General features: G+C 47.8%; 1 protein-coding gene across 2 annotated transcripts in view; it reads right to left on the reverse strand.

Annotated features, from left to right (window-relative positions):
* abca1b (ATP-binding cassette, sub-family A (ABC1), member 1B) overlaps positions 1–12,369 on the reverse strand; it is a 36,500-nt gene that overhangs the window by 21,958 nt on the left and 2,173 nt on the right. For both annotated transcript variants that reach the window (XM_084699203.1, XM_084699202.1), the window contains 6 exons: positions 12,054–12,147; positions 9,681–9,822; positions 9,105–9,223; positions 5,821–5,942; positions 4,590–4,793; positions 2,546–2,635 (listed from right to left, as the gene is read on the reverse strand). In XM_084699203.1, the coding sequence (XP_084555329.1) occupies positions 2,546–2,635; positions 4,590–4,793; positions 5,821–5,942; positions 9,105–9,223; positions 9,681–9,822; positions 12,054–12,147 (771 nt within the window). The remainder of the gene's footprint in view (positions 1–2,545; positions 2,636–4,589; positions 4,794–5,820; positions 5,943–9,104; positions 9,224–9,680; positions 9,823–12,053; positions 12,148–12,369) is intronic.

Below are 12,369 nucleotides of genomic sequence, written 5' to 3' on the forward strand. Positions count from 1 at the left end.
ATTCTGTAGACTCATTTCCTCCTTTCCTACCATCATGCCTTCTCTCTTTCACAGCCAACTTCCTCATCCAATATCAAAACAAAGAGCCAGGGTCAGACAGAGAGGAGGCAACTGACGCTTACACCAACGCCTTACTGAGGCTGGAGGAGAAAGGAGGCTGGGGGAGAGGGGAGGCCAGGGAGGCTGAGGGAGAGGGGAGGCTGGAGGAGAGGGGAGTCTGGAGGGGAAAGGAGGCTGGAGGAGAGGGGAGGCTGGAGGAGTGGGGAGAATGGAGGAGAGGGGAGGCTGGAGGGGTGGGGAGGCTGGAGGAGAGGGGAGGCTGGGAGGAGAGGGGAGGCTGGAGGAGAGGGGAGGCTGGGAGGAGAGGGGAGGCTGGGAGGAGAGGGGAGGCTGGAGGAGAGGGGAGGCTGGAGGAGAGGGGAGGCTGGGGGAGAGGGGAGGCTGGGAGGAGAAAGGAGGCTGGAGGAGAGGGGAGGCTGGAGGGGTGGGGAGGCTGGAGGAGAGGGGAGGCTGGAGGAGAGGGGAGGCTGGGAGGAGAGGGGAGGCTGGAGGAGAGGGGAGGCTGGGAGGAGAGGGGAGGCTGGAGGAGAGGGGAGGCTGGGGGAGAGGGGAGGCTGGAGGAGAGGGGAGGCTGGAGGAGAGGGGAGGCTGGAGGAGAGGGGAGGCTGGAGGAGAGGGGAGGCTGGGAGGAGAGGGGAGGCTGGAGGAGAGGGGAGGCTGGGAGGAGAGGGGAGGCTGGAGGAGAAAGGAGGCTGGAGGAGAGGGGAGGCTGGAGGGGTGGGGAGGCTGGAGGAGAGGGGAGGCTGGAGGAGAGGGGAGGCTGGGAGGAGAGGGGAGGCTGGGGGAGAGGGGAGGCTGGGAGGAGTGGGGAGGAGCCCACTGGGTGCTGCCTGAGACTGGCGTTGAGATTAGATAAATTCCTGTCTGGCCGTCTCCTCCCCCTCCCCTCTGTTCTCCTGTCTCCTCCCTCCCCTTCTCTGTACCGACAGACTTGAATCACCAGCCACATCAGCAAAGAACCACGGTCACATGCTTTCAATTTAGCTGTGCTTGTGTGTGTGTGTGTGTGTGTGTGTGTGTGCGTGCCAGGGAGGCAGGGGGAAACAGCTGTACACACTGAACTCTTGCACAGATGGTTTGGCTGGGGGAGGGGTGCCAGTCAGACTCACAACAACAGACCCACAGCCCTCCCCTCACCCCCCCTTGGGGTGAGCCTTCAGAGAGAGAGAGAGAGAGAGAGAGAGAGAGAGGGGTAAGTGTGTGTGTGTGGGGGGTATATGTGGAAGTGTTGGTGTGTCTATGTATGTATGTATGTTGGGGGGGTTGAGGGGATAGTGTGTTTATGTGGGGGTCAGTGTGTGTGCGCATGTGTTTATGCCCCCCCCCCTGTACATATATTTACATGAGGGGATGCTCAAACCACATATATATCCAGTCAACGAGTCACAATGTAACTAACCCTAATCCCCATACAGTCATTCTGACCATAATCTACTGGGTATGTTTGTATTAGAATCCAGATCCAGCGCATCCCTCTCATTACACAGATCCACCATCACCATTGGTCAACACCTACTGTTCCTCTAGCCAACCACAAAACAGACTGTTTGTTGTCGTAGAGATGTGCTTTCAGTGCATGGTGCAACACTAATCAGCCAGGGTCAACTTTCCCCCCAGCACACACTGACCAACCTTCCTACTCAGCAGCTGAATAAAGACACTTTCGCTGTGGTACATCTCTTGGTGACAAAAAATAAAAAAAATAAACTAAACAAAGACTTTTAACCTTCATTCCAGGAGATTGGAAAGATTTACTGCCGAGTACCCTTAGTGGCCTTGATATTTTTTTCCAGATTCAAACAAGACCTTGGCTTTACCAAGAACACATACTAAATCTGTAACACTGAGGACTGCGGACATGAGACATCACTGACGATGTTGCCCCAACAAAGGAATGTTTTTCTTTTTTTAAATATTGAAATGTATTATTTTTCTGTAAACCCTTGAGCACTGAGAGAAACTGAACTGCCTCATCACTGCAAGATGTTCCAAGGCATTGAGCAGTGACAGATCTATTGGTTATGGTTCCTCGCAAACACAAACTAGGTCAAAAGGTTATCAGAGTGCAAACAAACGCATGTAGAAAGTAAGTAAGACAAAAAAAACAAAACTGTAGACTGTTTAGTTTAACTTTGAGGACTGGAAAACACAGGCCAAAGCTGCAAAACAACAACAGGTCAAAGTACAGGTACGTCGAGACCAGGAGATTATGATTATCAATACAACTGAAACGTCTGAGATTACAAACGTATACATAATAAAAGACAACAAAAAAAACTAGTAAAATTAATGTGTACTCTTCCTAAATTTTTTTTAAAGCATACTGAAGACAGGAACAGTCCAAACCTAACAACCATCTGATGAGCCACACAGACAAGCCTCGCCAGGAGGACTTTACCTCGACGTTCGAGCAGCTGAACAGTGATTCAGCAGAAAGGATCAGTGACTGTATCAGTCAGATAAGGGAGCATGAGCGGAGACCTACCTCCACTGCCAGAGAACCCAGGCTCTCCAGGAGCTTGTCCGTAGCCGTGGCGACCTGCTTGACTGCTTTGGGGTCAGCCTTCACGTCCTTCTGTACGACGGGAGAGAAAGAGAAAGCGCTCGTTCACACACACACACACACAAACACCGGGAGCAGTCTCACTCTGCTGGGACCACACTGACCATTTTACACAAAACAATGTCCAGGGAGAGGGCATTTTGAACCTGCAACCTCTTGATCTGTAGTCAAATGCTCTAACCACTGAGCTATACCCTATGTAGCTACAGTAATAACCAAACCAAAGCTGTTCAAATAGCTTGGGTATTGATCATTTTCATGGACATTCCTCTAGGACAGTATACCTGGTTTAAATAACATATTTTTTACCGTCATAGTGTTCAAAGCGCTTTACATACCTCTCATTCCTCCATTTCTCACACACACACACACACGCACACACACACCTCCAAAGCCACAGCAGCCCCCAGACATACATTTGTCGTGTGTGTGTGCAAAATGAACATCAAGTCGTCACAATGTCTAGCTCCAAGACAAACAGGACAGGAACAGAGTTGACAGAGTTTATTGTTCCTGGGAGTGAGAACCCGTCCAGGTGTGGTCCTGTCTCACCGCAGGGGGCCTGATACAGGGTCACCTTGGGCCAGCAGGGTGACCTCCTCCCACAGGCTCACCAGCTGAGACACACTTGCAGAGTTTTATATAAGTTATCTTGGCTGATTTCCAGTGACCTTTAATCCAGTCGACTATAAACCTTATGCAATCGAATGAACTTAAATAGCAGTAAGACTACAATCTTGTTGAACTCTTGTAACTTTCCTTAAAACTGACTTGAGGTCTGAACAATTACATTATAATGTAACGTTTAACTCCTGGACAATAATTACATTCATATTTAACTCAATTTCGCCATGTTTAAATGGAACTCTACTAAGTGTGTACTGTAGATTTCCAGATGCATCTCCGGGCTACGAGTTTCAGAAGGTTCTCCACCTTGAGCAAGCTGCTACACGTTCCAACCCACACAGTCCCCATCCTTCACGTCACCTTCTTTCTCCTCTCCTCACTTCCCTTCCCTTGGCTTGGTATTCTTTTGTTAGTGTTCTGGCACAGTGCACGTCAATGATTAAATCACCTGGCGTTCAGCCTCTTGGGGGAGGGGGGGGGCCTCTTGGGGGCTGTGGAGAGTGGCAGCCCCCAGGAGATCTGGTGATGTGGTGACAAGGGACAATATACTGGCCCCTGCTGTGATATAAAACACCCCTCTACTCTCTTCCAGCTCACCACCCCCTCTTTCAACCAACTGGGGGAGAGCCCTCCAGTCCTTCACCCCCCCCCCCCCCAGACCTCCATACCATCAGTCCATCTCTCCCCAGCAACAGCTACAGTCAGGTCCAACTCCAGAGTACAAATACCCTGTTTTTAGAAAACAGGGCCGATAAAGACTCGTTCCAGCCAAGAGCTGTCCCTCTCGAGCTTTCTCACAGGTCTTCTAGAAGCTTCTGGGTTTTAGTGCGGGGGCCATAAAGGTGTCAAGTGCTGATAAACAGCTAAATTGCGTTCAGTAGCAAAGCCTTGTTGACCCCGGGCCAGGGGCAGTGTGACCTCTGGGTAAGATGTTGGCCCCTTTCTGCTCAGACAGATAGAACTTTACTGTCAAACGGTGTCCTACGCTACACAGATAGATTTCAAGGCCCCCATGTTGAGCTTTCGTAAGTTTGGTTTACTGGAGCTACAAAGCAGAGTCTGCACTCTGTAAGCTTGCTAGATTAATTTTCTATAAACTACAAAGTCGCTCAATACTTCTGTTGGTAACTTCTGATTCTAAATGTTCTGCTGTCGTTTCCGATATGCGCTGTTGGTATATCGCTTTGGATAACAGCGTTTTCTAAATGGATCTAATGTTGAGTAGTGTACAAGAAGCTCTAAATGCCCAAACAGCCCATTCCCATAACCTACAGAGCAACAGTCTCAGACAGTCTCTAACACCAGAACACACACACACACACACAACTGTTGCCTCTACCTTCAGGGGCTTGAGGAAGTCCAGGTTGTTGAGGAAATGTTTCTCTGCGTGGTCGAGCCAGGAGCCAGGGGAGCTGCAGATCATCTCCTGGACCAGGCTGGACACCCCACTGTCCCCGATGGTCACAAACTCCTCCAGGAGACTGCTGCCATTGCTGCTGCCACACATGTCCTTCAGGTGGACCCCAAAGCCCTTCAACAGCACCTGGAGGGGAGGAGTGCAGGGGGATGGGATGGAAGAGGGAGGTGGAAGGGTGGAGGAGAAGGATGGGGGAGGAGGAGGGAGGAGAGGGGATTGAAGAGGAGGTGGAAGGGTGGAGGAGAAGGATGGAGGAGGGGTTTAAATGGAAAGGCAGCATTGAGGTAGATAAAGTTTCAACACATGGCTACGGAGGGTCCATTCCATGTGACCCGCACAGCTGCATGTGCACCGTTATCTAGGAAGGTATAGATTCCCCTGATATGCAGGGCCTGAATTGCTGGCATATCTAGACTGCCGATACTGACAGTTGCCTACGGGGTTGTGTGAGTAACGTGACGACTGTTTCAATTCGCTGGCATGAGGCAACCCAGCTGGCTATGACAGTTAATGATGTCAGTTCTACACACAATGTCAGCGATAAAGGTTCCGTTTCTGTAATCTTTGGGGTTAGGGTCATGCTCGTCTGTTGCACTTCCTATCTGTACTATTTGTATGTCGCTTTGGAGACAAGTACCTGTTAAATGAAGGAAAATCTAATGTCATAAAATTGTGAGTTGAAGGGTTAACCCGAATCATAAGCGAAACCGCAGGTTTCCTGAATGAAATTTAAAAGTGATCAAATAGAGGACAAATGGATAATAGATGACGAATGGAGACCACAGGCTGCTCTGGACTGTGAAGTAAGAGGTTGCCATGGGATTCTGACTCGTCATGTGACTTCCCTTCGGTCCTGTTAAGTCGTAAACCACGTGGACACCCCCTCTCCAGGGGACGGTGATGGAGAGCCGTGAATGTAATGACCTCAGAAAGGTTTCCCCTCACATCTAACCCATTTATGGCGCTTCTCTCCCCTCCGTGACACCAGCGGTGTCTGGGGTATCGGAGCCAGAGGCTGTGAGAAGCCTCCCACGCGCTCCAGGAATCCTCCTCAGGGTTGTCATGATGCAACATCACACCACCCGATACCGATCGCAGCGTAACTGGTGGGCAAAAGCGTATCTGCGAGCTTTGGGGATCTCCAGCGACTCACCCTCTCCAGGTTCACGTCGGCGTCCACGATCTCCCGCACCATGTAGTCTGAGAAGGAGGCGTTCTGAGCCAGGAACGAAGACAGGGTTTCCTCTTCATGGAGGAAGTCCTTCAGTTTGAAACCTGTGGAGATTTGAATGAAAACAATGTTTATACCATATATCTTGCTATTGATTAATCAATCAATGCCGGATGATCTCTGTTGTTCTATATGTGAATTCTATTCATGAATCTTTTTTTTGGCTGTCAAGCTCATTTGATATGTGTTTGTATTAGTCTGAAGTGCTAAATTTGCTTTTGGTTCTAATTGACTCCCCCACACAGACCCTTGAAGAGAGAATGAGGCACATGGTGTTTAATTTGTGTGGCAGCTCTCTGCAAGGAAACCCTGACTGACAACAGTCAGGTGGCTGAGCGGGTAGAGCATCGGGCTAGTAATCTGAAGGTTGCCAGTTCAATTCTGGCCGGTGCACATGACGTTGTGTCCTTGGGCAAGACACTTCACCCTACTTGCCTTGGGGAGAATGTCCCTGTACTTACTGTAAGTCGCTCTGGATAAGAGCGTCTGCTAAATGACTAAATGTAAATGTAATGTAGCTGGGTCAATCCCAGACAGAAGCCACATGTCCCAGTCTCCATGCGAATCAACAAAAACAGTGACTGTAGTCAGATATTTCTGTGAGGGTGACACTTCACACCTTGCTCCCAGGTACCAACTTACAAACAATGCTTGCCGACAGGGCACCCCATTGGTTCCTGTTCGAAGCGGTTGTTAACTGTTGGCGGAAGGCGAGCAGGACAAATCAAGGCCCTTCACGAAGAACAAAGACTGGAAATGGGGGGGGGGGGCTTGTCCTTTCATTCTGCTAGTGGTGGGGGTGAAACAGAGAATCAGGAGGGTGCCAGATTCCTTCAACACTAACCCCCCCCCCCCTTGGGCGAGCACACTTTTGAAGAAAAGGGGATGTGAAGTAAAGGAGAGGGAGGGAGGGGATAAGGGGGGCTCAAATGGGGTTCCTATGAAGATCCATCCACTGACCCGCAACATTCTTTAGAATTTGAGTCATTCAAGCTTTCACTCTTCACTCAAACTGTGTAGATTTGCTGAAAAGCCAAAGACCTAGCATGGCTGTTACTCCCAGTCCCCATGTTGGGACACTAACAGGGACTGGTTAAAGGCCCTGTCTGCAGACCCTGGGGCTTCTAGACATTAACCAGGGCCGAGGCTTCAAGTTTATAGTCCTGTTAACATATTCATAGTCTTTAATTAAACATTTATATTTCAGTCATTTAGTAGATGGTTCTATTCAGAGACTCTTTCCAACAGCATGTTTGTTTGATAAGTAACTGTTTTTTAAAACATTATACACCACCTAAATGTGTATCAGTCCAATACTCAATCAATTTCATAAATTACTAAATTCTCAAGAGAAGCAGCAACCAGTTACTTGGTGCCTGTGCGTGTGCATGAGAGAGAGAGAGAAAGTCTAAGAGAGACTGTGTGTATCATTTTTCCCCCCACCTGAAAGCAGTCATTTGCTTTACATTGCAGGTTGGGGAGTATTAGAGCGATGATTAGAACTTAAACTCACCGCACTCTGTGTGAAATCAAAGGAGTCTGAACTCAGCGTGAGGAAAGCCGGAAGACACCAAACAATACACGACAAGACATTAAAAAAGAACAGAAAGAAAAAGACTCATGTTGTATTGTGCAAAAAATGTGCTGACATTTAAGTCCTGGAACTGTTAAAAGTCCCCCGGAACACTGTTAAAAGTATAATTTAAAACCATGTTTATGCAGCTGTATACTGTACATACGCGCTAACGTATATTAGATAACATATCTGTTCCTCTGAATTTGTGACACGTGCATTCCAGAGTTTTTATGAGGACGAGCGTTACAGTTGACTGATGAACTGATTTGAATCAAACCTGATATGAGACATGTAAAGGTATTAACAAGCTGAATCTGCAAAAGGTGACACAACCAGCAGCAAAGGTCTTCTACACTGCTCAGTAAATAGACAGCTATTCCAGTGACATGACTCAAAAGTCAACTACTTCTATTGAGTAGTTCCACCAGTTCCATCAAAATGTATATACTAACAAGTACAGGAATCCCCGTCTCACCAACTATGCCCAAACAGCCTTCCCATGAACTTGATCTCACTCCAAACACATTTCCAGTCTTAATATCTAGACATTAGACATGGCTCAGGGGCCAGAGCATCTGATCCAGAGGTTGCTGGTTCAGAAACTTCGCAGCACATCTCTCAAAATGAAACAGTCCAATGAAAACACAATTTGAATATCTCCCGTGCCCTCAAGTCCCCCCCCCACCCCAGGGGGAGCTGCCTCAGCGTGCCTGCGAGGGCGGGGCCCGGCCCGCCCTCCCCACCAGCTCCCCATCACGCCACCTCTATTCAAACACATCCCAATAATGGAATGTAATTGGCGGTGGAAATTTGAGTGTGGGATTTTGAAGAGGAATCTCACACGTTGTTGGTCATTTACTGAGGGGGGGGGGGGGGGGGGGGTTAGGGTTAGCAAGTTGTAGCAGGTACAAGGGTACGAGTCCCATTGGCATACAAGACGGTGGAATTAGAGAACACCTTCCCTCTTGTGCTTAGTCGTGGGCGTGTTTCGCTACGCTTCCTGAAGAATGGGTCTGCTGAGCCGACAAGGAACACAGACGAAACCGGAGATCACCTTTACACTGCTAGACACTTGAGAGAACTGAGAATCCTTCAAACGCTGGAATCAAACAAACTTCTCTGTTCCCCGCTGCACGTCAGTCAGGGAAGGATTGCTCCACGGGGTCAGGTGGGGGAACGAGAGATTTTTGGTAAACAGGGGGCACCCAGAATAACACCGTGACGCCCCCGGGTCACATGACAGGACTGTCGTGTACAAAGTACAAGGATGACAGCGATGTGGGTTTGGTGTGGGAGTAGCACAAACCTGGACTCTCGTTTTGTACAATTGTGGTTGTGATGTGTATTGGTGCACAGTTCCTGGTAGATGAAATGGAGTTACTTTGCGTTGTGGCTGGTAAAAAGAGAGAGTTCCCCCACTCTGACTACTGAAACACTGTTAGAACTACCAATCCTACTGCACCTCTGACGGAACAGCTTCTGTTGTACTTTTCTGAATCAGATAAGAATGTAATCATACGTCTTTCTTCATGTACTATCCACTTTGGATAAAAGCGCTTCGCTAAATTCATGAAACGTATAGTAAATGGTGGGTTCTCTGTACGCCCCAGGCTACAGCCAGGCTTCTTACCAGAGGTGTTGGCCTGCAGTACCCTCAGGGCCTGGGCCAGCTCTTTGAATCCCTCCAGACTCCGGTCATTCTGACTGTACAGCAAGATCTTCTTAGCATCTGAAAACAGCCGAGAAATGCTGCAGACACAAACACAAAAACACAAACTCAGATCCCAAGTCGCTCACTGGAGTCCCAACCTGCTGGAGCATTTCAAAACAGTCACTGCTGTGTTGAATGTTAGTAATGTGGGGGGTCAGATGGCTGAGCGGTTAAGGAATCGGGCTTTTAATCAGAATGTTGCCGGTTCAATTCCCGTCATTCCCCAAATGACGTTGTGTCCTTGGGCAAGGCACTTCACCCTACTTGCCTTGGGGGGAATGTCCCTGTACTTGCTGTAAGTCGATCTGGATAAGAGCGTCTGCTAAATGACTAAATGATATGTGTATGCTGTACTTTCTAAATGCATTATTCGTACACCGCTACAAAAAAAAAAAACACAAAAAAAAAACACTTAGACTTTGACTCAAAACGTCTGTGTTGGTAGCTCCAGTACATGAGCAGAAAGACGAGCTGGTAAGGTTGAGCGCGGCTCACATGGAGTCGTTGAAGTTGCCCACCACCCCGGGGGTCTCCCCAGGGGTCGGGTAGCGGAAACAGGGGTTGTTGGCGTTGCAGATGATGCCCTGGATCCACGGCAGGGTGCCCGCCGAGGGCATGGCCTTGTTGGGGAAATGACCTGAGACAAAGAGAGAGAGACAGAGAGATAGACAGAGAGAGATAAAGAGAGAGATAAAGAGTGAGAGAGAAAGAGGGGGGGAAGGGAGGTGGAAGAAAGGTGGAGGGAAAGAGAGACAGAGACAGGAACAGAGAGTGAGGACAGGGAACGATTGAACTGTTTGCACGTCATTTTGGATAAAACTGTTTGCTAAATGAACAATATGTAGACTAAGTTTTTGTCATGGGTTAACATGGAAGCCACACCTTCTGTGACTTTAACATCGTATTTGATCTGTTAACATGAATCAAAAGTGCCCTGGTTCTAGATGTCAATTCTAATCTGGAGATGAGAAGCTTCAAATATTCACTTATCAACCTACTGGCTATGCACACAATGAGCGTCTCAAACGTCTCAAAAACAGCTGGAAAAAACTTTCCTGACAAAAATATAGGCCTTCATATCAGTCCAGGATGTACACAGCCCTGTGTGTAATCTAGATTGTTTTATCTTTGATTCTTCAGACAGAGGAGCTAGCATCGGAGCAGATATCCCATCCATACAGGAAGGTTCTCCCCTTCTTATCAAAAGGAAAGCGGGGACTTGATTGCCTAAGCAGGGTCTGACCTTGGTTCCGAGGGGCTATTACAGTCCTTTGAGATTTGCAGTCATTTGTGTGCAGTCACAAAAAAATGTTTTGCTATCAGCAAACCTTTAAGACTTACAACTAGTCAGATTCTTAGCAAAACAGAGATAAGATAACTTATGAAGCTAGTACTTGGCACAGCTGTGGCTTCCATCTTGGATTTCTGGGTACATTGATTCATTATTTCCTTCGGGTGTCGCTGTTAGAATTGAGTAGGATTTCTAGTGGCAGTTTATTGCAGATTATGGTGATCAACTTATAGGTGTTCAGTTTTAGAAGCAGAATGGCTGTACTACAGAAAATACATTTGTGCCATTGTCTATTCATCAAAAAAAAAATCCATTCTTTAAACAAGGAATCACAATGAGACACCCTGTGCACAGTGAGATAATACGAAGAAAACCTCAGCTGGTGACCTTTCCTCTAAGGATAGATGGTTAAGACCTGTCCCAAAGAGTTATGATTCACTATACTTTGTACAAGAGAGAACATGTCTCTCCCATCTGGCTAGGAAGCAGTTGCAACACGCCTTGGAGTCACACACCATGTGATCTACGCTAGCAGCGTTCTTGTGCATATAAAAACCAGGATTTTTAGCAGAACCGAAATCAAGCAAACATAACATTTCCTGTTTTATGGCAGTTGGGAGAACAACTGATTTTGCTCTAGATTTTCTCTGCACCTCAGAGAAAACACTGGCGGTGTGTAGGTGTCTGATTATAGTCAGGGGATGAGTAGGTCAACTAACTTACTTTCTTTCCATGTTACGTGCATTTGCTCAGCTAGTGATTATATACAAAATACAAATCAGGCCTGTGACACAGATAAGGCCTTCGCAGCTTCCATCAGCGTTCACATTGGAAACCACGATAATAAGATTAGAGGGCCTATAAACCTATCATAAAATCTACAACCTACTAAGATCACTGTGACATGTTATCACTGACAACCTGAATCCAAACTATCAGTCATATAATCCAATGGATCAATTGAAAACTCAACATTCATTGCTATCCTAATTCCACAAACAAGACAGGAAACACTGTTCATAAGTGCAACTTCAAGCTAAACACCATTATTAGATTTTATATGCATCTCAACATCATCTATTTTTTATATTTTGTTTGTGGAGGTGGAATTATTTTCAATTGATCCATTAGATTATATGACTGATTGATATACATAGGTATACACAAGCAGTCCAGCATGCCTTTTTAAAAGTTGATGCCAGTGTGGGGCTGAGGGTGCAGGGGTATAGATGTGGATGCCAGTGTGGGGCTGAGGGCAGGGGTATAGATGTGGATGCCAGTGTGGGGCTGAGGGCAGGGGGTATAGATGTGGATGCCAGTGTGGGGCTGAGGGCAGGGGTATAGATGTGGATGCCAGTGTGGGGCTGAGGGCAGGGGTATAGATGTGGATGCCAGTGTGGGGCTGAGGGCAGGGGTATACATGTGGATGCCAGTGTGGGGCTGAGGGCAGGGGTATAGATGTGGATGCCAGTGTGGGGCTGAGGGCAGGGGTATAGATGTGGATGCCAGTGTGGGGCTGAGGGCAGGGGTATAGATGTGGATGCCAGAAGGTGATGGAGCACACACTGTTTACTTACATTCATGTTGCTCATACGGAGGGTAGTGCATCCTCACCCCAATCAATATGAAGAAGATAAACAGAGGCCATACTATCTCGACCAGCAGCTGCAGCTGAAGGGGAAACACAAGCACAGGCGCAGACAGTTAGTCAGCATTTACAGTGAAGACAAATGGAAACCATTACTACACATGCCCCCCCCCCCCCCCCCACAACTTTCCTATAAATGCAGCTCAATGTTAATGCCTAACCTTTTAACAGCAGCATCCCAACCTTGTAGGTCTGCCATGACCCGCCCTGACAGGACACAGCTCATCTCTTTATTTATTACTATG

This window comes from Hypomesus nipponensis, chromosome 1 (assembly GCF_054491055.1).
Source record: "Hypomesus nipponensis isolate SF chromosome 1, ASM5449105v1, whole genome shotgun sequence".
NCBI classification, from domain to species: Eukaryota; Metazoa; Chordata; class Actinopteri; order Osmeriformes; family Osmeridae; genus Hypomesus; species Hypomesus nipponensis.